Source organism: Orcinus orca, chromosome 14, assembly GCF_937001465.1.
Source record: "Orcinus orca chromosome 14, mOrcOrc1.1, whole genome shotgun sequence".
Taxonomy (NCBI): domain Eukaryota; kingdom Metazoa; phylum Chordata; class Mammalia; order Artiodactyla; family Delphinidae; genus Orcinus; species Orcinus orca.
This window is the reverse complement of record NC_064572.1, coordinates 51,971,193-51,998,118: the sequence shown is the minus strand read 5'-3', so window position 1 is coordinate 51,998,118 and position 26,926 is coordinate 51,971,193. Positions and strand designations below refer to the sequence as shown.

Genomic DNA, 26,926 nt, shown 5'->3' with positions numbered 1-26,926 from the left:
TTTTCGTTCTGTGTCTAGTCCATGCCCATGTAAAGTGAAGGTGCTTAAAAAGGGCTCTCTGATGACGAGGGTGATGAGAGTTGACTGATAGCAGAGATTAATCATACTTGTTAATTTAAATTGTCCCAAGTTTAGAAACCAAAGCTGTAAAAGCCAGCTGTCATAACTAGCAGAAGACATTGGACTTACTTTCCAAAGTCAACCATGGTTAATATTCAGGTACATTTTCTTCTGCCTATTTTCCTATGTGGAATGTATGATAAGAAATAAACATGACAAAAAGTCATTCTTTCAAGGTAGATGCTCTCTTAGTTTCATATACTATGGGTACTAGAAGCTTTAAAATACTATAAAAAATATTAACAATGTTATCTCCATGTATCTGAAGTGCTTTTTATTTGTTTTTGTAGTGATTCTCTTTATACCTAATAATAAATTTTTTGCCTCAAAAATCTATGTATTTTCAGTTAATATAGCTAACTCAGCTCTCTGTAGGTTAGAATATGCCATGTATATTTTTTCTATCATTTTCTTTCAACTCTTATTTGTTCTTACATTTTAGAAGTGTCTGTTATGAATATCATATAGCTTTATTTATTTGTTTTTTACTCTGATAATCTTCATCTTTTAATGAGTGAATTTATTTTTATGAATTATGATTATTATGTATCTGGACTTGTCTATATCTCTTCACTTTGCTATTTATCTCACTTTTTCAGTGCTTTTTATTCCTTTTGGGATTGATAGACTAAAAAAAATCTTTAAATGGAAAATTATAGTTTCCAAAGATGGTGGCAACAATAGCTCTTACCTTATGTACTCTATACAAAGTGACCTTGCCAGTCCCCTTCAAGAGTGGAGATTTTTCCAGCCCTTGAAACTTGGCCAGCCCCGGGACCACTTTGATCAATAAAAGATGAGAGAAGTGACACTATGCCAGGGCTGGCAAAAGTTGTTTTTTAATAGACTTTATTCTTTAGAGCAGTTTTAGACTCACAGCAAAATTAAAGTACAGAGATTTCCCATATACACCTGCCCCCAAACATGCACATCCTCCCTCGTTATTAACACCTCCCACCAGAGTGGTACATTTGTTACCATCCATGAACCTATGCTGACAGGTCATTTTCACCCAGAGTCCATAATTTACATTAGAGTTCACTCTTGGTGTTGTACAGTGGTTTTTAAAAAATCTTCCTTTTGTTCGTGTATTTCCTAAAATTTCTAAGGTGAACAAAAATAACAATTTAAAATCATCTGGTAATTCTGGGCCTCAATAACTTCTAATATTTTGTTATATAGCCTTTCAGACCTTTACCTAATCATGTTTATTTTTCTTTATTTTTTGAAAATGACACTTTATTGTATATACAATTTGGCAACTTCTTCATTTACAATTACCTTATGAATATCTTTCAGTGCTACGTAGTATTTTTTATTTTATTATTATTTTAACATCTTTATTGGAGTATAATTGCTTTACAATGGTGTGTTAGTTTCTGCTTTATAAAAAAGTGAATCAGCTATACATATACATATATCCCCATATCTCTTCCATCTTGCGTCTCCCTCCCTATCCCACCCCTCTAGGTGGTCACAAAGCACCGAGTTGATCTCCCTGTGCTATGCAGCTGCTTCCCACTAGCTATCTATTTTACATTTGGTAGTATATATAAGTCCATACCACTCACTAACTTCGTCCCAGCTTACCCTTCCCCCTCCCCGTATCCTCAGGTCCATTCTCTACGTCTGTGTCTTTATTCCTGTCCCACCCCTAGGTTCTTCAGAACAATTTTTTTTAGATTCCATATATATGTGTGGGCATACGGTATTTGTTTTTCTCTTTCTGACTTACTTCATTCTGTATGACAGACTCTAGGTCCATCCACCTCACTACAAATAACTCAATTTCATTTCTTTTTATGGCTGAGTATAGACATTTCTCCAAAGAAGATACACAGGTTGCCAACAAACACGTGAAAGAATGCTCCACATCACTAATCATTAGGGAAATGCAAATCAAAACTACAATGAGGTATCACCTCGCGCCGGTCAGAACGGCCATCATCAAAAAATCTACAAACAATAAATGCTGGAGAGGGTGTGGAGAAAGGGGAACCCTTTTGCACTGTTGGTGGGAATGTCAATGGATACAGCCACTATGTGGAAAAGTATGGAGGTTCCTTAAAAAACTAAAAACAGAACTACTATACGACCCAGCAATCCCACTACTGTGCATATACCCTGAGAAAACTATAATTCAAAGACTCATGTACCACAGTGTTCATTGCAGCTCTACTTACAATAGCCAGGACATGGAAGCAACCTAAGTGTCCATCGACAGATGAATGGATAAAGAAGATGTGGCACATATATGCAGGGGAATATTACTCAGCCATAAAAAGAAATGTAGTATTTTTTAAATCACCATTTTAAAATTGTTGTATAGTTCCATTATATGTATGATAATGTACCAAACAAATCACCAATCATTTGACATTTCAGTTTATAGCTTTTTTCTATCATAAAGTACACTGTGCTAAGCATTCATGAGCAGATATCTTGTATATATTGCCAATGATTTCCCTAAGCTAAATTCCTAGAAGTGGGGTTGCTGAGCCAATAGAGGGATATTAGTTATTACAGCTTTTCTCATAATTTGCCAAATGGTCCTCTGGAAAACTTGCTGGTTTACACTGCTTCTACCCAAGCATGAATGGAGCGTTGTTTCCTGTGCTCTTGCCAATTTTGGTATTAACATGCTTTACAAATGTTAAGTAATAGACCCCAAAAAGCCAAATCATTCTTGTTTTCCTTTCAATTTCTTCAGTTCCTGGGTAGGCTGAATTAAAAAAACTATTCTTATTGGCTACTTCTTGTTTTACTTTTGTTGATTACTTAATCATACTATTTGGGATGCAAGAATTTTGATTGCAGTAACTTAATGAACTTAATGGAATCCACCCAAACCAGATATCTCTCCAGTAACATTATTGAGAGGGTATTTTTGTTTTTTTTTTCATCCAGGACTTTTGAAGATAACAAAATGAGTAGTTGAGAATGGACATCTCTTCTCTTGAGCAGAGATGGTAGAAAGGTTCTCCAGGATGCAGGCCACCAAGTTTACCTGTAACTTTAGAAGGGGTCCTCTGGCTACAGCCCATTGTCCTTTAATCTGAGTAGTCTGGTCTGGAGTCATTGCTTCTGCTTGTTTCAAATTCAGGTTGCCGTTTGGGTAAAATTCCGGGCCTAATAACCCTTACAGTATAACACGATGCAACACCCTTTGCTTTCCTTTTCCCAGTAGTCTGTAGTGGGGTGAGGCCAGGAGGATGGTAAGGCAAGTGAAAAAGTGGTGTATTAATTCGGTGTGTGTTAAGAGGTGTTCATTAATGCCAGGCGATGCAATAGACCATGAAATTCCAGTGGCTTAACACATTAAAGATTTTAATGTGCACATTTCCCACTCATGCAAAGTCTAATCAAAATTGGGTGGTCCTTCTTCACATATGTTATTGGTCAGATTCACATGCCCCACCCTGCCAGAGGGACTGGGAAGGAGAGGACACGTTGGTATTTTGTAAGCCCTCAAGTCTCTGCCACAAGAGGGCAGCGTTTCCTCATTTAATTATTTAAAGCTCATATTATATGGGGTGAATATACGTGTGCTGAATACACACATGCACACATACCATATATTTTAATTTTGTGTTTACCTTATGAAAGACACATATACACAGGGCTTTGGATATCTTTTTCCCTTATAGTCATCATCACCACCAGCTGCAGCAGTATCAAAATCAGCATCAACATCATCATAGTGATGATTTATTCCATTCTTAGCACAAACCAGTCTTTGTGCTAAGCACTTCAGATGTTTTTGTTCCTTTAATTGTCAAATGCCGTGAGGTAGATAATACTATTATCATTATGTTACAGATATGACTACTGAGTTTCAGATAGGTTAAGTAACTTGTGTCTGATTCCAGAGCTCTTAGCCACTAAGACATATGGCCTCTATATTAGTTTCTTAGGGTTTCCATAACAAAGAACTACAGAATGGTTGGCTTAAAACAGCAGAAATTTATTCTCTCACAGGTCGAGAGGCCGGAAGTCTGAAATCAGGGTGTTGGCAGGCTTGGTTCCTTCTGGATGCTCTGAGGGAAAATCAGTTCCATGTCTTCCTCTTAGCTTCTGGTGGCTGCCAGCAATCCTTGGCTTGTAGATACATCACTCTGGCTCTGTCTTCATGTTCACATTGCCTACATCTCTATCTCTGGGTGTCTCTCTGTCCCTTTCCGCTTGTTATGAGGACACTAGTTGCTGGATTTTAGACCCAACTTAAGCCAGTATCATTTCACTTGACCTTTACCTCGTTTACACTCTAAAGACCATGTCTAAATAAGGTCCCATTCTGAGGTTCTGGTAGATGTGAATTTTGGGGGGGACACTATTGAATCCACTACAGCATCTTCTATTGTATTTGTCCAAAGGGCTCCCATGTTATTACACATCTTCATGAACACTACCTTTGAATGGAGGTACAATATTCTCTTCCCCTGTTGGTGGGCACTTAGGTTGGAGATGGCCACACCTAGCACATAGGACTCGGTGCACAGCACACAAAGGCGCTCCCTTCTCTGCGCTGACTAAGGTGCCTCGTTCGGGGAGCTGAGAGGGGGCTGGATTTCAGCCTCCACTTACCCCTTTGCCAGTCACCTTTGTGTGGAGCATGACCTCCATATGAACAGGGAGGCTCAGGTCTGAGAGAATGGAACCAGGGATGGGTTGTTACTGTTTTAGAATATTTAAGAAGCTCAATTCTGCATTTGGCTTTTCTGCTTCAGAATAGGAAGTACACAATGTCTGAAAATTGAAAGAGACACTAGAAAATGTCTCAGTTACATAGGAGAGAATAATTATACTATTCTGTATTAATTTGCTGTTTAGTGATTCACAAAGCATAGTTGAAATCTGTTTTTCAGTCTTAGGAAACAGGGATCTAGAAAGTTTAGCTAACTTTGCTCCTTATAATGATAAGATCTCAAATCTCTTGACTTTCCTCAGCACCTCGATTCCATCATGCTGACTCAAGTAGAGCCCTGCCCTAGCCCTGACATAATCATTATTTTAAAAAGTTTATTATGAAAGACATAGTCATCCTTTTATATCTATATTCTAACTTCTTTTGAAACTACCTAAACCTTTCTTCCTCTCTCTTGAACTTTGCTTTGATGAATACTTTTTGACCAGATAAAATAAACTGTAAGTAAGCATTCTTAAATTAAAATGACCACTTTTCTGCCTATCTTTATAAATATTCATCTCTTACCAAAGTACTTTGGTTGCTGTGACAAGCCTGATATTTTTATAGCATATATTTTAAAGGGCAGAGAAGGAAAAACAGTATCTTCTTATTCTGAAATGCAAATAACTTTTTTGAATACATTTTTTTTCAGTTTTGTAAAGAAAAAATTCAATTAATTTTCTATGGTCTAAAATAAATGAAAATAAATAAATAAGAATTCAAGCCTATAGTCTAATTAGAGACCAAAATTCTTAGCATTTGCTTTCGCCCAGGTATTTATTGTGGTTCCTTGATGGTAGAGAACACACCTGATTCCTCTCTATGTTCCTTGGGGTTTAACATAAGGCCAAGCACATACTTGGTTATTAATACATTCATATTGATTGAATGAATGGAGCAACCTCCATCTCTCCTTGCCCTCATCCATTCTGCTCTGGTCATGCTGGTTATCCAGTCTCTGAACACACTGCACTCCTTTCCATCTCCGTACCTTTGCTACGAATGTCTTTTCTCCAGTCATCCCCTTGCCAAGTTCTTACTCATCGTTTTTTTCATTTTTTTTTTAATCTTTATTGGAGTATAATTGCTTCACAATGCTGTGTTAGCTTCTGTTGTACAACTAAGTGAAACAGCCATATGTATACACATATCCCCATGTCCCCTCCCTCTTGACTTACTCATCTTTTAAGACCCAGCTCAAATGTCACATCGTCTGTGAAGCGTTTTTCAAGGGTAAGATGATGCCTTGTGCATCTCTATGTCCCCAGTGTCTGGCACAGAGTCAGAGTTAACTAAATGTATATTGAATGAGCGATTGAATGAACAGAAGAGACAGAGCCCACATCCCATAGCAGATAAGAACATGGGCTTATGGTCTGACAAACCCAGATTCATAGTCCTGCTTCTTGACTTACAACTCTGTGACCTTGGTCATGTTACTTCATCAGTCTGAGCCTTTGTTTCCTTGGTTTGAAATGGGGATAAGGAAAGCATCTGACTCAAAGGGTTCTTGTGAGAATAAAATGAGAACCTATATATAAAGTTTTTCACCCAATAAGTACTAAATGATAGTCTAACATTGATAGAATTGTTCTGTGGGTTTCCTTTGATTGCACTGGAGAGGTTGCATCTGGCTGACCTCAGTGTGACCATGTTGGAAATATTTTGGTTGGAGAGCCTTGGAACTGTCAAGGCCACCACCTCATTTTCCTTCCAAACTAAATGGAATAAAACTACAAAAAAGCGTATTTCAACTGACTGGAAAATACTAGTCGACTAGAATATCCCTTGGCACTTGAGTCTTAGGAGAAAGAGAAAAAACCACAAAAAAGAAACGAATATAAGGGTTTTAAAACATATAGAAACCTTGCAAGTAACTTCTAGAGAATGACCTTAGAACTGCCTTCAATCCAAACTTCTGTACCTTTGCACCGTGGCAAATACACACCTTGGGGGCCGAATGCAGCCTATAGACTGGTGATTTGGTCTAACACTATTAAAAAAAAAATTGAAAAAAATTGAAATGGATGAAGGCCGTCAAAAAGTACTACAAACTTCCACGTATAAGTACTAGGGATATAATGTACAACATGAAAAATATAATCAGTACTGCTATATATTATATATGAAAACTCTTGAGTAAATCTTAAGAGTTCTTATCACAAAAATTTTTTTCTTTAATTTTGTATGTGTATGAGATGATGGATGTTCACTAAACGTATTGTGATAATCATTTCATGATGTACATAAGTCAAATCACGCTGTACACCTTAAACTTACACAGTGCTGTATGTCAGTTATCTCAAAAAAATTGGAAGGAAACATTTTTCAATGGATGTCAGCATAACAAAAAGCAATTATGGAAAATTTCAAATATATGCCAGTTTAGAGTGATTAGTCTAATGAATCTCCATGGAACCATTATCCAGCTTCAATAATTAGCAATCCTCTGCCATTCTGTTTCATCCCTCCTTTCCTTTTTGTTTGTTTGTTTTGCTAGAGTATTTAAAAGCAAAAATACCGGATATCATTTTATTCATGAATATTTCAGTGTGTATCTCTACCAGATAAAAACTTAGACAGATATAACTACAGTCCATTATCACAATCAACAAAATTAAAAATAATTTCTTAATATGATCTAAAACCTAGTCTGTGTTCAGTTTTCCCTGATTGTATCAACAGTCTTTTTCCAGTTGTTTTGAGTCAGAATCCAAACACAGTCCACAAACTACATTTGTTGGCTTTGTGTCTTAAGTCTCTTAACTTGTAACCATTCTTCTCCTTGGTCTCCATGCCATTTACTTCTTTAAATAGAATTTTTAAATCGATACATTTTCCCAAAACCATGGATTTGTGGAAGATCTGGCAGCACTGGCTTATGCTCCCATCAGGCAGCATTTGGCCGCAGCCCAGTAGAGGCGGTGGTCCTTAGACTATACGAATGCCTCTGCAATTCACAGTCCCTATTGTACCAACCAGATTAACTCCTGTGTTGCCTACCCAGCCCCCGTGGGTGTTGTGCTGGCTACCTCTGACCTACATATTACATCTGTTGGGTAACGAGAACTGAATACTGAATGATGACTTGAAGCCCCAAAACATCCCTAGTCATTAAGTCAATGTTCAGTTTTGTGTACCGTATTACTTAGGTAGAAATGTTTTGAAAGCCTTCAGCGAAGAAAAATCAACAAAAGATTTTTAAAAATCCTAAATTAGCTTGAAAATTTATTGATTTGCATCTCTCTTTTCTTGAGTATTCTTGCTAATCTGCTTTAAAGCCTTCTATCCTGTAAACACCTTTTTCACCTGTGTCGAGGTTTGATCCTACAAAGGCCACTGAACAAGGTGTCACAAGACCCACACTTAGCCTTGGTCCTGTATGACAAGTGGGCTTCCATCTTGCTTCTCCGAGACACCTTGTGAGGCGCAGGTAATACCAGCCTGTTTTTCAGGGTTGTTGTGAAATTCAAATGAAATAACAGATGTGAAATTAACTTGTGAACTCTATAAGCTCTACACTTAAACAAGGTATTACTATGCATAAGGATATACTGAATTATGCATAACATCCTCTTTCACACCCCTGTGCATTTACTCTGCTGTTCTTTCTCTCTGGAATGCGTTTAAGAATTAATTGCTAGTCATCTGTGGTCCTCAAACACTTTATGCCTCCTTATTTATAACATTTGTCACACTGTATCAAAGCCATTTGTTTACATCTTTGTCTTCTGCAAGATTCTAGAGTAAATTGCAATTTATTCAGTGCTCGGCACAGAGCTGACTCTCAGTAAATGTCTACTGAATTGGATAGGATTGATTTGAATAATTATTATGTGTGTACCTGTCTTGAAAGATAAAGTCTATGTCGATACAATTCTTTAGGTATATCACCTGGTAACTAACCAGTATTGGCTCTTGTTAAAAGCTTATGATGAAGATGACAATGATGAAATATTTTTAATTTAAGTAAGTGGTCAGACTTCTTGAGTATATTATTAGTAATTTAAGTTTCATTAACAATGAAAGAACCTAAATGTTTTGATAGAATGCCTATCATCAAAAGATTTTTTTTTTTTTTTTTACAGCTGGAGAAACCTTAAGCTCCCAGTCATCATTTTTCCCTCCAGTTACCTGGTTCTCTTCATTAACTTAGGGCTGCCTGTTCTTTTACAGCTGGTTTGCCATCCACCCAGTCAGCATGAACAATAGCAATCATCTTGTGAACAGCGACAATGTGGGCTATGCCTCTTACCTTTTTGAGCAAGAGAAGAACAAAGGATATCTACCTGGAGAGGTGAGAATTTATGGCATTGAAAGCTTCATCTTAATTCATTGAGTATCATCATTCATTCAGTGTTCAGAATAGCTGATTCAAATCTTCAGAGGAAAGTGTCATCATGGATGCCACATACTGACATGCTTGGATAGAAAGAATTCTCCATCCTCCCTAAGAAAAATTTTAAATGACCGTTAGCTTTGTGTCAAATACTACTGATGTGATGATTTCATAAAGTTACAATTAGTTGGATAAGGAAGGGCAAATTAATATATAATAACTTTTGCCATATATAATTTTTGATTAACTTGGAAATATGATAAACTGTGTTGTGTTTATATCTCTTGTTTTCAGAGATATAAAATTATTAAGCACCTTCTTAATGGTATAGGAATCTGAATGAGGACAGGGAATGAGTCCTTTTCTGTGGTCCAGACTTCCCTCTTAATTTCCTTTCAAGGAATTTCTACTTTCCTGCAATATGGCCTAAGTCAGAGACAACCCTAATCCATTAGAGTTGTCTTTGTAACTTTGAAATGTAGTGAGTGATGGGATCAGAGTTGGGGGTGTCCAGGAACCCAGTCCATGTACTCCAGGAAACTCGTCAGCTTTGTGTAAATTACCGACTGCAGATATTTGGCGAGGAAGGACCCTGCTCTGCTTGACCCCAGCATCTAACCCCTAATTGCAGAAGAATATATGATGGGATGAGAACCCCAGGCCCTTGCCTAGAATAAGTGTTCTGTTACAAGATATCATGTTGGCCAAAAAGTTCTTTCAGGTTTTTCTGGCGATGTTATGGGAATATTAGCCCATGAACATCTGGTCTGATTTTTTAGCTCCTTTGTTGACAAATCTCTATTTTTTTCATTTTAGCCTGTGTTTTTAGGGAAAAGAAAGGAGTTTCCCATTATCTTTTTAGTATAAAAAAAGACACATAATCTCCTATATTTGATTATCTCTTTCCCTAAGAAAATTTAAGAATTTAAGGTAGAATTGCAGTCCAGTTGGTTGAGGTTAAGGTCTTACCCTACTCTATAAGGTTTTGTGTTGTTATTTCAGGTTGAAGAGATAGAGAAAATATACACAGAGGGCACGTCTGGGTGGTGGAGGCTATGTTTAGGTTCAGTTGTGCAACAGAAAAATCTGGACTGGCTCTTCACTTTTTAAGCCAATAGGCTATTTATTTTTAAAGGGAAAATGGATATCTGAGCTCCAGGTACAACACCAGACACTAGATTGATGGGTCAGCATTTTATAACTCGTTGCACACTGTATTTCTTGTCAAAATGTTGCTGTTTGAGACACAAATTTGAAACTCTCCTACTTGAAATAGCTTTATTGATAACTGGAATATCACAAGTAACAACACGTATGCTGACGGCAATGTGATCCTTTTCAGAAATAAAAAATTCTCTCAGAATATTGTGCATCCTCCTTTTGTCGTATGCAGATGATTTTGAATAGTTCACCAGAGTGGGTTGAATGTTTGCCTTTTTAATGAACTCATTGTAAATAAGAAGGAATAGGCCTTTCTCACCTTCGGAGATGGCCCACACTCTGTCTGTGGAGTGTGTTTCTCTCTAAATAAATCCACTTCTCACCTATCACTTTGTCTCTCACTGAATTCTTTCTGCGATGAGACATCAAGAACCTGAGCTTCATTAAGTTCTGAAACCAGTTGTTCTACAGGAACTGAGACCCCCACTCAGGTGGAGGATGGCGACTACCTGCTGAGCACAAGCACTAGACCCCAGACTGTTTGGAACCAGAAAGTTGATGATTAAGATTCCTAAAACACCACACTGCTACTTCACAACATATCAGTGAGAAGAAAGTCATGAATCCTGCAGCCTTCACCCCCAAATGTTGCCTTTAAAAATGCTCCCCTGAAAGCCACTGGGGAGTTTGGGTCTTTTGATCATGAGCTGCCTGTTCTCCTTGCTTGGCCCTGAAATTAAAAAAAAAAAATAGAAAGAATAAACGGCAACTGGATGTTTCTTTTGGCAGGGACCGTATGTAGCAGCTTTTGCTTCATCGAACCTGGGAGATGTGTCCCCCAATATTCTTGGCCCGCACTGCATCAACACGGGAGAGTCTTGTGATAATGCCAATAGCACTTGTCCCATCGGTGGGGTAGGTAATAATGACGTGAAATCTGTTTTTGCATCTCAAGTACATTTTATGTTTAACTATTCAACATTCATGTACAATTATGTTCTCCTCAAGTATACTCTGACCTACTTACTGCTAGCATTTGCTCTTCTCAAAAGCACCCACTAAATTGTGATTGAGTAAAATTGTAGTTTTCCATTTGATTGTTAAATTTTTTGAATGGTAAGACAATTTAGTAAATGTCAGAGATTAAATATCCTTCCCCAAAATTGGACAGCCTGAAACATTTTTCCTTGGCATTTCTGAAGTCACAATTTAGTACAAAAACTGCCTGCCTGAGACATTTCTCAGTGATTATAAAGTCTATAGGGTTTTCTAAAAATACAAGGTCAGAATTCTTTTTCCTTTCTTATAAATTACAAACAAAACAATCTTGGTGTAAAAACTCAAACCACATGGGAAGCATAAAGAGCAGTAAAAAGTGAAAGTCCCTGTTCACCTCCTTCCCCTCTACCCTCTCCCTTTCCCCAAAGTTACCACTCTCACTCCTCTTCATATGTTTATGTGTTCATGAACAACATTCTATACCTTATTGATTTTTTTATTGGTATAGGATTTGAGTTTTCTACCTAATTTGTCTTAAAAAAATCTCTTTATGACTATATACAATTCTATGTGATAAGTTTTAAAGGTAGCAAGTAAGGCTGTCCTCCCATCTTCATTTAGATTTTTGCAACTTTGACATGAGCAGCAGATTCTAGCTTCTGGGTTCTTATTCTTTGTGTTTATATGGTATTTCACCTGCCATATTGCTTTTATTAAACACTATTCCTGGGCTATTTATTTTATCCCAGTCAACCCCACTCAATGAGAAATATAGTTTTAACAATTATACTTTTCCATTGTATATTACTATTTTTATATAGAAAGTCTTCATACACCAGAAACTAACATAACATTGTAAATCAACTATACTACAATGAAAAAAAGTCTTTGTTACCATTCACTTCCAAAATTTTTACACATCATTAATTCACATTAGATTTGAGGATTACTTGTTAAATTCCAAAATTCACAGTTGAAATGGTTAAATAAATTATAATACTTATTTGCAATAGAATATTATGCATCAACTTCATGTCTTATGTTGGAATACTTAATGTGGGAAAGAGCTCATAATACTAAGGAACTCAGGGTTTAGTATTGCATATTCATCATGACTGCAGTTTTGAGAATAAATGTATCATAGTAAAAAGACAAAATGAAACACACTGGTATGTTAACCATGATTTTCTCTTTTTGGCACTAGTATAGGCAGTTTTCTATTTATTTTTTGTTCATTATTTTAATTCTATTTATACTTTTTAATACTTTTTCTACAATAAGTATATTTTACTTTATAATCAGAAAAAATTACAGCAAAATCATACGCCCTTCCACAACACAATTCAGTTTCTCTTCCTTTCCCTTCGTGTTGGATTAGCTTCCCTCATGTCTGCAAGATACCAGTCATCACTGAGGAAGGTGTGTGCTTTTTTCTCTCATACCCAGTAGGAGAGAGAGCGAGCCTCTCTTCCAACCACGGAATAAGAATTCTCTTTAGTCTGACTGTCAATTTATGTCACATGTCCATCCCTGGACCAAAACAGTTGCTGGAGAAATGGTATGTGTTGATTGGCTTAAGCTGGGTTCCAGACCAATCTTTGGCAAAACCTAGGGAATTTCCATGATCGCCTTAGACTTATTTGGAATGAGGAATGGGATCACTGCAAGGAGAGGGATGGCTTTCTGAACAAAACCAGAAAACGCTTGAGAAAAAGAAAGAGGGAAATGGACAAATGTTGCCGTGTCTTCTGCTTTAATGTGGTTTCTTTAAAAAGTTTTTTTAATTTAGAAAATAGCTTTAATGTTTTTTAGAAAAATGATATATGGTTGTTAAAAATACACACAGGGCTTCCCTGGTGGCGCAGTGGTTGAGAGTCCGTCTGCCGATGCAGGGGACACGGGTTCGTGCCCCGGTCTGGGAAGATTCCACATGCCGCAGAGCGGCTGGGCCTGTGAGCCATGGCCACTGAGCCTGTGCGTCCGGAGCCTGTGCTCCACAACGGGAGAGGCCACAACAGTGAGAGGCCTGCGTACCGCAAAAAAAAAAAAAAAAAAAAAAAAAAAAATTCACACAATATTGAAAAGTTCAGAAAATGAAACTTATGTAAAGGAGCACCCCTTAATTCCACAATTAACCTGTGAAAATTTTAATAAACATCCTTCCAGACAACTTTTTTTTTTCAAAGATGTTGGGGGTAGGAGTTTATTAATTAATTTATTTATTTTTGCTGTGTTGGGTCTTCGTTTCAGTGCGAGGGTTTTCTCTAGTTGTGGCAAGCGGGGGCCGCTCTTCATCGCGGTGCGCGGGCCTCTCACTATCGCGGCCCCTCTTGTTGTGGAGCACAGGCTCCAGATGCACAGGCTCAGTAGTTGTGGCTCATGGGCCTAGCCACTCCGCGGCATGTGGGATCCTCCCAGACCAGGGCTCAAACCCGTGTGCCCTGCATTAGCAGGCAGATTCTCAACCACTGCGCCACCAGGGAAGCCCCCCAGACAACTTTTTATGCACCTGTACACATATATATGTACAGTTTTACATAGATGGGATCATATTGTAATGCTGTTCTATACCCCGCTTCCTTATTTCCAGTAAATATACTTTAAAACATTATTTAAACTAACTTCGTAATCTTTATTTTTAAGTACCATAATTTGGTTAACCAATCCCCTACTGATGAGTATTTTCTTTCCTTTCCTGCTTTTCTCCTCGCACAGTCTCTCCCTTCTTATTTTCTTCCTTCATATAAGCATGCTATGGTCACTATGCTTGTCATATATTTTTTCACATGTGTGAGTTTCACCTTAGGACAAATTCTTAAAAGTGAGTTTGTTCTTTTTTTTCAATGCACCTCTAATATACACTACACATTGCTCAAATACTCTCAATCACGTTTCTACCCACAGTGCATGAGTGACACTTTCCCCAAACTCCTCCAGCAGGTTTGTCAATCTTTCAGTTTTTTTCTAGCACAAATGTGAAGAGTTCTCTCTTCGTAGTTTAAATTTAGTAGTTTAAATTCATTAAGATTGAACTTATTATAATGTTGAATGGCCATTTACATTTTGTGTGTGTGTGTGAATTACCTATTTCATCTGCATCCATGGTGTTATCCATTAGGATGCTTTTTTTTTTTGCTTTTTTTTTTTCCAGCTTTATTGGGATATATTGACATCCAACACTGTCTAAGTTTAAGGTATACAATGTGATGAGTTTTACTACAAATAAGAGAATACCCAACTCAATCAAAATGTATTAATAAGGGTATTTTTTTTCTTGCTGACTTTTTAAAGCTCCTAATATATTAAAGTCTTAGTTTGTCATAAACTGCAAACTCATCCCTCAACACCCCATTTATCAGTTATCTTTCAGTCTTATGTTTTTCCCCCGGTGTGGATGTTTAAACTGTCAAACTGTGTTCCATATAATTTTTAGAAGGGCCTTTCACATCGTTAGACTTTAGAATATATTCATCCGTATTTTCTTTTAATACATTTTGGGTGCCATTTATAATATTTAAGTATCCGATCAGTCGCAAAGTTTTCTGGTTTAAGAAGTAAAATATAGAGCCAGATGTATTTACTGATTTTTTTTTCCAGAGGGTCAGCTAGTTGTTCCAATATAATTTTAACTGAGTTTCAATTGAAGGCAATTATGAGCAAGCACCATAGGCAGGAACCAGTAAAGAGAAAGATGTGCAGCAAATGGAAAGACCTGGCTTTAGGTAATAGCTCAGATATTAGCTACCTGTATAATCTTCAGTAAATCTAACCCACCTGAGCCTCAGTTCCCTTATTTTTAAAAGTAAGTTTCTAGAATAGGGGATTTCTAGCAACATTCATTGCTCTAATTCCGTGAATGATTTTGCTTCTCATAATCTGTAAATTAAGAGAACACCTGAAAAGAAATGCTGGAATGTGGCTTTAAAAAATTCTATTTGCTTAGATTCACTTGTCATTTTCCATTCCTTAAAAGAATCGCTTATTCCACTAAGAACACATCTTGTGTCATTTTGTTCCAGCCTAGCATGTGCATTGCTATGGGACCTGGGCAGGATATGCTTGACAGCACACAAATCATAGGACGGATAATATATGAGAAAGCAAAGGTAAGCTGTGGGCCTGCTTCTTTCATCTTCATTCAAAACTATGCTTTAAAATCCACTGACATTGTTCATCAGGAAGCCCGTAATTGTAAGGAAGACGGCAGGAGCTTAAGCTGCACCAAGGAGTCTGGAAGACTGAATGCTGTTTATTGTCAACCAGGAAGGTTGTTTTCACAAACCACACAGGAACCTCTCTGTGACTGCTTGTGTCTGGCTTCTTATGGGAAGAACATTTAAAAGAAAGTAATCAGGAAACATTCTCTTTCAGCCAGAATGCTTGCTTCAGGTGGTTGGATGATAGACTGTAAAGTTTTCAATTCATGTGGTATGACCAGAAATAACCAGACTGACCCAAATTCTCAGAAGTCTCTCAGACCTTGGCCTGCCAAGTCACCTGACCATTTCTTTCTTTAAAAAAAAAAATAAATAAATAATAAATTAATTTTTGTCTGCGTTAGGTCTTCGTTGCTGCGCGCGGGCTTTCTCTAGTTGCAGCGAGCGGGGCTACTGTTTGTTGCGTTGCGGGGTTCTCACTGCGGTGGCTTCTCTTGTGGAGCACTGACTCTAGGCGCGCGGGCTTCAGTAGTTGTGGCACACAGGCTCAGTAGTTGTGGCTCGCGGGCTCTAGAGTGCAGGCTCAGTAGTTGTGGAGCACGGGCTTAGTTGCTCCGCGGCATGTGGGATCTTCCCGGACCAGGGCTCGAACTCGTGTCCCCTGCATTGGCAGGAGGATTCTTAACCACTGCACCACCAGGGAAGCCCTACCATTTCTTAACTTTTCCTTCGGTGACAAGGTAAAGCTCATTGGCACCACTGCCAGTTCTTGCAGTTTGGATTCAAATTAGTCCGTGGTCTTTTTTGATATGGAAAGATCATCCATCTTACATTTTCCTTTCTTTTTAAAAGATTTTTTGATGAAGAGAGAATCTGGTCTCCAGTGAGCTTACTACAAGTTACTCTACCCTCCTTCCTCTTCTAAATTTTATCTTCCATTTTGCTTACATATTTTGTATCAGCTCCTATGGAGACATTTCTGATGGAAAAAACAAAAGATAGCTTTGGGCTGAGCCATCTCTGACAAAGATAGTTAAATCTATTCGTTTTTATAGCTTACCCATACCTTTAGTGAGCATGGGCTTGAGAGAGGGTGTGTGTGTAAATATTTTGTCTCAAGGGTTCTAAAATGTTTCAGGAGCAATTAAGGAAGAACAAAAACACCTTGAAAACATCAGACACCAGCCAACCTAATTGCTGCAGTTTCTTTTTAATTACTGTGGTGTTATCAGTGGATTGTTCTAAATTAACAGATTCTATTTAGGGTGTGCACCCCTGACACAATCTGGCTTCAGAAATTTTGTTACCATTCTGAGCCCAGTCGACATAGAGATTTGTCCCACATTCTGGATTCTCTTCTCAGCAAGGCACAACTTCCCTCTTAATGAGGAGACGCAGGCTGCAGCTGGTGTTACTGACAACTTGAGCATTCCCATGTGGCTGTGGAAACTGACATGGCAATAGAGTAGAAATGAGTTAGGTGTCAGGCAAAGGCATTGGTGCTGAAGCAGGGTTCGCCTCTACTGTATGATACAGTTCAATACAAACAAACCTTCCTAAATATGTTTTGACTCACATTGCCCCTAAGATTAAAAAAGCATCAATTGACCATACTGGAAAAAAAAGAACATCCAAAGGTGAACAGTGGGTGGGGGAACAGATGCAGATGAAGTGGGTCCTGAAGACTTTCAAGCCCCCCTTTGGCACCAGCCCTGCCAGAGGACTCAAGGACTGTGAGAGGGAAAACTCCATGAGAATCCCCATGGAGGCGCCCTTGTTCTGGCAAAGAAGGTAATTTGGCCCACCTACTCCTAACCTTAAATTTTCTTGGCTGTCTTTCTAGCGAGATTGGAGCATTTGTACCATAGCCTGCATCACTGGAATTTCATATTTGTGGGAAATAGACACAGATCAATGGTCTCAGGGCCTTCAAGTTTCTGGGAAGCTACAGGGGGTTTGGTGGAGAGATGCGCATGCTCTGTCTAATCAGACAGCAAAACAAAACTTGACTGAAAGACTCTTTTCCAAATTGGCACTTCCTAGGTACGGTTGCTGGTATTCATTTTAGCTCTTTTGCTTTTAATGGTAAGGCTGTGTGTGTTTTCTAGGAACTGTATGCCTCCGCCTCTCAGGAGGTAACTGGGCCACTGGCTTCAGCTCATCAGTGGGTGAATATGACGGACGTCACCATCTGGCTCAATTCTACACACACAGTAAGTGTCACTGAGTCACACTGATTATGCCACAAGGGTAAAGTTCTGGGCTGATCTCATTATTGAAGTTCAACTTCTGTTTCTTTTTCTGTTTATGTTTCATTTTTGTTTTGTTTTTTTTCAATTTTTTCCTTTAGGCAAAAACATGTAAACCAGCCTTGGGCTACAGTTTTGCAGCTGGCACGACTGACGGATTTGGAACCCTCAACTTTACGCAGGGTGAGGTGCAGTCTGATGTGATTTATGGTTCCAGGTTCTGAACTTCAGGGTTCTGTTCTCTAACAAGGTTTAATGTAACCAATACATTTACTATTTTTATTTTTTAAATTTGGGCGTATGCAGGCTTTCCAGGTTTGTACATGATTTCTCAGGGGTAGGTATCTTTTATAATTTAGCTTTCCACCGATTCAAGTAGAATCAGAGATTCTCTTTGCATTTCAATCTATGAAAGAATAGTTTTAGGGCTTCCGTGGTGGCGCAGTGATTGAGAGTCCACCTGCCGATGCAGGGGACACGGGTTCCTGCCCCGGTCTGGGAGGATCCCACATGCCACGGAGCGGCTGGGCCCGTGAGCCATGGCCTCTGGGCCTGCACGTCTGGAGCCTGTGCTCCGCAACGGGAGAGGCCACAGCAGTGAGAGGCCCGCGTACCGCAAAAAAAAAAAAGAATAGTTTTAAATTGGGCTGGAGCCTGGGGTGGAGTTGGAGTGGTGCAGAGCGGGAGTGTCATTGTAACTTCGACAGTATGAGTTGGCCCTTCCATCTGGTTGTTAGTGTCTCTTTCCCAGATTCCTTTATTGGAGCCCAGATTCCTCAGAACAGAAGCTTTTAGGAACCTAAAGCATATGGTCCTGGGTCTTCTTCCTGTGTGTATTTCCATGAATTTATAACTGATTATTATAGGTTTTATACTTTTATCCTGATTATCACTGTGATAACATGCACTGGTAAGTAGAGAAAGTTAAAAAAAAATTGAAGAGTATCACCTACAGGCAATATTTTGGCTTATTTCATTCTTGTCTTTTGTATATATATATATTTTGGAACCATTAGTTAAATTAATAAATACAGTTGTAATGTGATATAGTTGGCATCATCTTTCCTGGTAATATTTCATCTAGTTTGGTCTACTGTTCTAAAATAAATAATTTTTAACAGGTTTATTGAGATATTCACAAAACATAAAATTCACCCATTTAAAGTGTATAATTCAGTGGTTTTTTGGTATATTCACAGATACGTGCAACCATCACCACAGTCAATTTTAGGGCATTTTCATCACCTCAGAAAGAAACCCTGTACTCTTTAGCTATTACAACACAGTCTCCGTCTCTCCCAGACCTAAGCAACCACTAATTTCTCTATCTCTGTATTTTCCTGTTCTGGACATTTCATATAAATGGAATTGTAAAAAAAAATGTGACTTTTTGCATTGGCTTCTTTCACTTAGCATCATGTTTTCAAGGTTCATCCAAGTTGTAACATGAATTAGTATTTCATTACTTATTTTTCTTTTTAAAAAATTGTTTTATTGAAGTATAGTTGATTTCAACGTTGTGTTAATTTCTGCTGTACAGCAAAGTGATTCATTTATACATATCATACATTCTTTTTCATATTCTTTTCCATTGTGATTTATTACAGGATATTGAATATAGTTCCCTGTGCTATACAGTAGGACCTTGTTGTTTATCCATTCTTTGTATAATAGTTTGCATCTGCTAATCCCAAATTCCCAGTTCATCCCTCCCCCACCCTCCCTCCCCCTTGGCAACCACAAATTTTGTTCTCTATGTCCATGAGTCTGTTTTTGTTTTGTAGGTAAGTTCATTTATGTTATATTATGACTGAATAATATTCCACTGTATGGTTTTACCAGATTTTGTTTATGCATTCCTCAGTTGATGGACATTTGGGTTGTTCCACTTTTGGACTATTAGGAATAATGCTGCTATAAATATTCATGTCCAGGCTTCTGTGTGAGCATATGATTTCATCTCTCCTCTTTGGTATATGCTTAGAAGTAGAATTGCTGGATCATATGGTCACTCTATGTTTAATAATTTGAGGAACTACCAGACTATTTCCAAATTGTTGCACAATTTTACATTCTCATCAGTAGTTCTGAAGGTTCTGATTTTTCTACATCCTCACCAATACTTATTTTTATCTTCCTTTTGGATTCTATCTACCCCCTGGGTGTGGAGTGGTATCTCATTATGGTTTTGATTTGCATTTCCCTGAAGATTAGTGATATTGAAAACCTTTTCACGTTTATTGGCCATTGAGTTTCTTCCTTGGAGAAATGTCTACTCATATATTTTTCTTATTTTTAAATTGGGCTACTTGTCTTCTCATTACTGAGTTGAAAGGGTTCCTTATGGGTCCCATATATGCTCTAGGGATGCCCGCTAGCTGGGCTGCTTGGGCCCTTCTGTTGTGGTGTGCTGACTACTGGGGGTGGTCTCGTAGGCTTGGCTCTACCACCCGCCCCGGGTCTGGTTGGTTGCCAGGCCCTGCCTTGTGCAGAGTCTGCTGGCCACTGCTTGGTGGGACTGGGTCATGAGGCAGCTGGCTGCAGACCCACAGGTGGCCCCTGGGCTACTGCTAGCTCACTGGTGGGCAGAGCTGGAGTCAAGGAGATCCTGGGCTGGTGTCTTCCCACTGGTGGGTGAAGCTAGGTCCTGGGGCTAGTGCCAGCCCACTGGCAGGAAGAGCTGAGTCCTGGGGTCTGGCTACAGGGCCCAGGGTCCCAGAGCTGGTGTCAGACTGCTGGTGGGTGAGGCTGGTTCTTGACATGGCTGGCTGCAGGGTCCAGGATGTCCTGAAGCTTGTGTTGGCTTGCTGGTGGGCAGGGTCAGAGCCCACCTAGTCCCAGAGCTGGTGCTGGTCTGCTGATGGGTGGACTGAGTCTGCAGGCAGCAGGGGTACCATTGTCCTGAGGCTGGTGTCCGCCTCACTGGTGTGTGCAGCCTGATCCTGCATCCTCTGGTGGGCAGGGTTGTGTCCAGGGGTGGCTGTGGGTTCAGGGGGTGTCTTAAGGCAGCTTGTCTACTGGTGGATGGGACTGTGTCCCCACCCAGTTAGTTACTTGGCTTGAAATGTCCTAGTATGGGTGCCTGTGGGTTGGTGGGCATGGGCACAGCTGGGTCCTGGAGCTAATAAGCTAGAGGGAGGATCCAAAATAGTATGTGGTAGAATGAGCTCCTAAGAATGGCTGCCACCAGTGTCTGTGAGCTCCAATTGACCACTGTCTCTCTGGGAGACTCTCCAAGATTAGCAGGTAGGTCTAACCCAGGCTCCTTTCAAATTATTGTTTCTGAGCTGGGTCTCGGAGCATGTGAGATTTTTGTGTGCACGCTTTATTAGTAGAATCTCCATTTCCCACAGCTCTCTGGGTCTCCCGCAAGTAAGCCCCACTGGCCTTCAAAGCCAAAAGTTCTAGTGGCTCATCTTCCTGGAAGAGAAATGCTGGGCTGGGGACACTGATGTGGGGCTCAATACCTTTGCTCCTTGGGGAGATGCTCTGAAATTGTAATTATTTTCCTGTTGCTGGGTCACCTACCCAGAGGGTATGGGTCTTGACTACCTATATCACTGTGGTTCTTCTTTATATCTTTAGTTATAGAAGATCTTTTATGGTAGGTTCTGGTCTTTTCCATCAATAAGTGGTCTGTAAATAGTTGTTATTTTGGTGTGGCCATGAGAGGAGGTGAGCTCATGGTCTTTCTAATCCACCGTTTTGGCTGATCTCCCTACTGTGGGTTGTGTTTCCACCTTCTTCATTGTGTCCTTTTAAGCACAAAAAGTTTTAATTTTGATGAAATCAAAATGGTCTATTTTTGCTTTTGTGTCTCATGCTTTTGGTGTCATACTTAAGTATCCTTTGCTAAATTTGATGTCATGAGAACCTACCCGTTTTCTTCTAGAAGTTTTATGGTTTTAGCTCTTATATTTAGATCTTTGAGCTATTTTGAGTTAGCTTTTATATATGGTGTGAGGTAACAATCCACCTTCATTCTTTTCCTTGTGGCTATCCACAAGGAAAGGCTATTTTTTTTAACCCATTGAATGGGCTTGGCACACTCATTGAAAATCAGTTGACCATAGATTCATGGTCTTATTTCTGGATTCCCAATTCTATTCCGTTGATCTGTGTTTATTTTCTGTGCTAGTATCACCCTTTAAAAAAAGAAAAATCATTCCTTTTTTATAGCTAAGTAGTATTCCATGGTTCGTATCACCCTTTCTTGATTACTATTGCTGTGTAGTAAGTTTTGAAATCAGGATCTATGAGTCCTCCTACTTTGTTCTCCTTTTTCAAGATTGTTTTTGCTATTCTGAGTCCTTTGCAATTCTATTTAAATTTTAGAATCAGTTTGTCAACTTCTACAAAGAAGTCAGCTGAGATTCTGATTGCAATTGTATTGAATCCGTAGATTAAATTGAGGAGCACTGTAATCTTAACAATTTTAAGTCTTCCAATCCTTGAACATGGATGTTTTCCTATTTATTTAGGGCATGGAGTAAAGGGAGAACTCTCCTGTGCTATTAAAGTGGTATATCACATTTATTTATTCACATTTTTTGAACCATTCTTGCATCCCAGGAATAAATCCCATTGATCATGGTGCATGATCATTTTAATGTGCTATTGAATTCAGTTTGCTAGTATTTTGCTTGGGATTTTGGCTTCTATATTCATCAGAGATATTGGCCTTTTTTTTTTTTTCTCATAGTGTCCTTATATGGCTTTGGTATCAGGGTAATGTTCGCATCGTAAAGCAAATTTGGGAGTATTCCCTCCTCCTTAATTTTTGAGAAGAGTTTGAGAAGGACTGGCATTAATTCTTCCGTAAATGTTTGGTTGAATTCACCAGTAAAACCATCTGATCCTAGTCTTTTTTTGTTAGGAGGTTTCTGATTACTGATTCAATCTTCTTACTCATTATTAGTCTGCTTAAAGTTTTCTATTTATTCATGATTTAGTCTAGGAATTTCTAGGAATTTACCCATTACTTCTAGGTTATCCAATTTGGTGGTGTATAATTGCTTGTAGTCATCTTTTTGTATTTCTGAGGTGTCATTTGTAATGTCTTACCTTTCATTTCTAATTTTTTGAAAAATTTGAGGCTTCTCTCTTTTTTTTCTTAGGTAGTCTAACTAAAGGTTTGTCAATTTTGTGTTTTCAAAAACCAGCTCTTCATTTTGTGGGTTTTTTTCTATTGTTTTTCTGGTCTCTATTTTATTTATTTCTACTCTGATCTTTGTTATTTCTTTTCGTCTGTTAACTTTGTGCTTAGTTTGTTCTTTTTCTAGTTCCTTGAGGTGTAAAGTTAGGTTGTTTTTTTGAGATCTTTCTTAGTTCTTAATGTAGGAGTATATCACAATAAACTGCACTCCCAGAACTTATTTTGCTCTATACAGTAAGTTTTTGGTATATTGTATTTCCATTTTTGTTTTGTTTGTTTTGAGGTATTTTTGATTTCATTTTGATTTCTTTGACCCATTAGTTGTTCAGGAGTATGTGTTTTAATCTTCACATATCTGTGAATTTTCCAGTTTTCCTGTTACTGATTTCTAGTTTGATGTCTTTGTGGTCAGAAAAGATAGTTGGTATGATTTCAATCTTCTAAATTTGCTGAGGCTTCTTTTGTGACCCTACGTGATCAATACTGGAGAATGTTTCATGCACACTTGAGAAGAATGTGTTTTCTACTGTTGTTGGGTAGAATGTTCCATATGTGTCTTTTAGGTCCAGTTGGTCTAAGATATGATTCAAGTCCAATGTTTCCTTGTTGATTTTCTGTGTGGATGATCTAACCACTTTTGAAAGTGGGCCATTGTTGTTCCCTACTATTATTATATTGTTATTTATTTCCCAGTGCTTATAAAAGTTATGTTTACATTATACTGTTAGTCTATTAAGTGTGTGATAACATTATGTCTTAAAAATGTACATTCCTTAATAAAAAATACTTTTATTGCTAAAAATGGTAACCATCAGCAGAGTTTTCAAGGAGTCATAATCATAATCTTTTTGCTGGTGGAGGGTCTTGCCTTGATGTTGATGGCTGCTGACTGATCAGGGTGGTGGTCGATGAAGGTTGTGGTGACTGTGGCAATTTCTTAAAATAAGACAATGATGAAGTTTTCTGCATTGATTGACTCTTTCACAAGTGATTTCTCTGTAGCCTGCAATGCATTTTATAGTACTTTACCCACAGTGGAACTTCTTTCAAAATTGGAGTCAGTTCTGTCAAACCCTGCCACAGCTTTATCAACTAAGTTTGCATGACATTTTAAATCCTTTGTTGTCATTTCAGTGGTCTTCAGAGCATCTTCACCAGAAGATTCCACCTTAAGAAATCACTTTCTTTGCTCATTCATAAGCAGCAACTCCTCATTTGTGGAAGTTATCATCATGAGATTGCAGCAGTTAAGTCACATCTTTAGGCTTTGCTTTTAATTCTAGTTCTCTTGCTGTTATCACCACCTCTTCAGTTACTTCCTCAACTGAAGTCTTGAACCCCTCAAAGTCATCCATGAGAGCTGAAATAACTTTTTCCAAGCCCTTGTTAATGTTGATATTTTGCCCACTTTCCATGAACCATGAATGTTCTTAATGGCATCTAGAATGGTGAATCCTTTCCAGGAAGTTTTCCATTGACTTTTCCAAGATCCATCAGAGGAATCACTGTTCATGGCAGCTATAGCCTTATGAAGTGTATTTCTTAAATAATAAGACTTGAAAGTCAAAAGTACTCCTTGATCCACAGGCTTCAGAATGGGTATTGTGTTAGCAAGCATGAAAACAACATTAATCTTGTACATCTTCTTCAGAGCTCTTGGGTGACTTGTGCATTGTCAGTGAGCAGTAATATTTTGTTTGTTTGTTTTGTTTTGTTTTTTGCGGTACGCGGGCCTCTCACTATTGTGGCCTCTCCCGTTGTGGAGGACAGGCTCTGGACGCGCAGGCTCAGCGGCCATGGCTCACGGGCCCAGCTGCTCCGCGGCATGTGGGATCTTCCTGGACCGGGGCACGAACCCGTGTCCCCTGCATCGGCAGGCGGACTCTCAACCACTGCACCACCAGGGAAGCCCAAGCACTAATATTTTGAAAGGAATCTTTTCCTGAGCAGTAGATCTCAACAGTGGTGTTTAAATATTTAGTAAACCATCTTGTCAACAGACATGCTGTCATATAGGCTTTGTTGTTCCATTTATAGAGCACAGGCAGAGTAGATTTAGCACAATTCTTAAGAGCCCTAGGATTTTCAGAATGGTAAATGAGCATTGGTTTCAGCTTAAAGTGACCAGCTATGTTTATCCCTAACAAGAGAGTCAGCCTGACATTGACTTCTCCTCTCTAGCTAAGAAAGTCCAAGATGGCATCTTATTCCAAAAGAAGATTGTCTTGCCTACGTTGAAAATCTGTTTTTTAGTGTAACCACCTTCATTCATTATCTTGGCTTATTCTTCTGGCTAACTTTCCTCAGCTTTTACATTAGCACTTGCTGTTTCACCTTGAACCTTTATGTTATGGAGATGGCTTCTTTCCCTAAAGCTCATAAACCAACCTCTGCTACCTTCAGAGTTTTCTTCTGCAGCTTCCTCACCTCTCTCAGCCTTCATAGAATTGAAGAAATTTAGGGCCTTGCCCTGAATTAGGCTTTGGCATAAGGGAATGTTGTGGCTGGTTTGCTCCTCTATCCAGACAATTAAAACATTCTCCATATCAGTAATAAGGCTGTTTCACTTTCTTATTTGTGTGTTCGCTGGAATAGCACTTGTAATTTCCTTCAAGAACTTTCCTTTGCATTCACAATTTGGCTGACTATTTGGTGCAAGAGATCTAGCTTTTGTCATATCACGGCTTTCAACATGTCTTCCTCACTAAGCTTAATCGTTTCTAGCTTTTGATTTAAAATGAGAGATGTGCGACTCTTCCTTCCACTTGAATACACAGAGGCCATTGTAGGGTTATTAATTGGCCTAATTTCAATATTGTTGTGTCTCAGGGAATAGGGAGGCCTAAGGAGAGGAAGAGAGATGGAGGGACAGCCAGTCAGTGGAGCAGTCAGAACGCATACATTTATCAATTACGTTTTCTGTCTTAGATGGATGTGGTTTGTAGTGCTGCCAAACTATTACAGTAGTAACATCAAAGATCACTGATCAGAGATCACCGTAAGAAATATAACAATAATGAAAAAGTTTGAAATCTAATGAGGATTACTAAAATGTGACGCAACGTCATGAAGTTAGCAATTGCTGTTGGAAAAATGGCACTGATCAACTTGCTCAATGCAGGGTTACCACAAACCCTCAATTTGTAAACAAAACCCCAAACAAACAAACAGAAAAACACAATATCAGCAAAGTGCAAGAAAATGAGGTATACCTGTTCTTTCATATCTTTTATGGGCTATTAGCATCCTTGCATTTCAGCTTGAAGAACTCCCTTTGGCATTTTGTGTCTCATAATTCATGTAGGCTTTCTTCATTCTTTTTCATTTTTTTTCACTTTAATTGAATAGTTCCTAATGACTTGTTTTGAGTTCACAGATTATTTCTTCTGCTTGATCAAATCTGCTGTTGATGCTCTCTACTGCATTGTTCATTTCATTCATTGCCTTCTCCAGCTCCAGAATTTGTTTGGCTCTTTTTTATGATTCTGCCTTTCTGTTGAACTCTCATTTTGTTCATAATTATTTTCTTGATTTTGTTAAGTTGTATCTATTTGTTCTCTTGTAGCTTGCTGAACTTCTTTGACACAATTATTTTGAGTTCTTCTTTGACAATTTCTAGATCTCCAATTCTTCGGGTCAGTTATTGGAAAATTATTGTATTCCTTTTGTGATGTCATGTTTCCTTGATTTCTGTTGTCTCTCGTAGAATTGCATTTGTCTGTGCATTTGATGGATCAGTCACCTCTTCCAGACTTTACAGAATGGTTTTGGTGGGGAAAGGCCTTCACCTTTGGGTGGCTGCAGAGACATTGATTGGGTGACTGTGGTGGTTCCAGCTCCAGGGCAGCCCAAGTGGCATAGTCTCCATGCAGCTCTGTCAGCTGAGGTCATCATTGGTGAAGATTGCATGCGTCCTCAAAGGCCAGTACTAAGGGTATCTGCAGCTGCTGTGAGCGCTGTTGTGATCTTCAGTGGTGAAGTCTGCTGGGGACATCCTGACATCCTTTTCTCCCTTGGAGGATGTCATGGCCAAGGGCATCACTTTGGGTGCTATGTTTG

General features: G+C 38.7%; 1 protein-coding gene across 1 annotated transcript in view; it reads left to right on the top strand.

Moving 5' to 3' along the window:
- ASAH2 (N-acylsphingosine amidohydrolase 2) overlaps positions 1-26,926 on the top strand; it is a 127,259-nt gene that overhangs the window by 68,400 nt on the left and 31,933 nt on the right. The window contains exons 10-14 of the mRNA XM_049696520.1: positions 8,984-9,104; positions 11,097-11,222; positions 15,326-15,412; positions 17,572-17,676; positions 17,814-17,895. Coding sequence (XP_049552477.1) covers positions 8,984-9,104; positions 11,097-11,222; positions 15,326-15,412; positions 17,572-17,676; positions 17,814-17,895 — 521 coding nt within the window. The remainder of the gene's footprint in view (positions 1-8,983; positions 9,105-11,096; positions 11,223-15,325; positions 15,413-17,571; positions 17,677-17,813; positions 17,896-26,926) is intronic.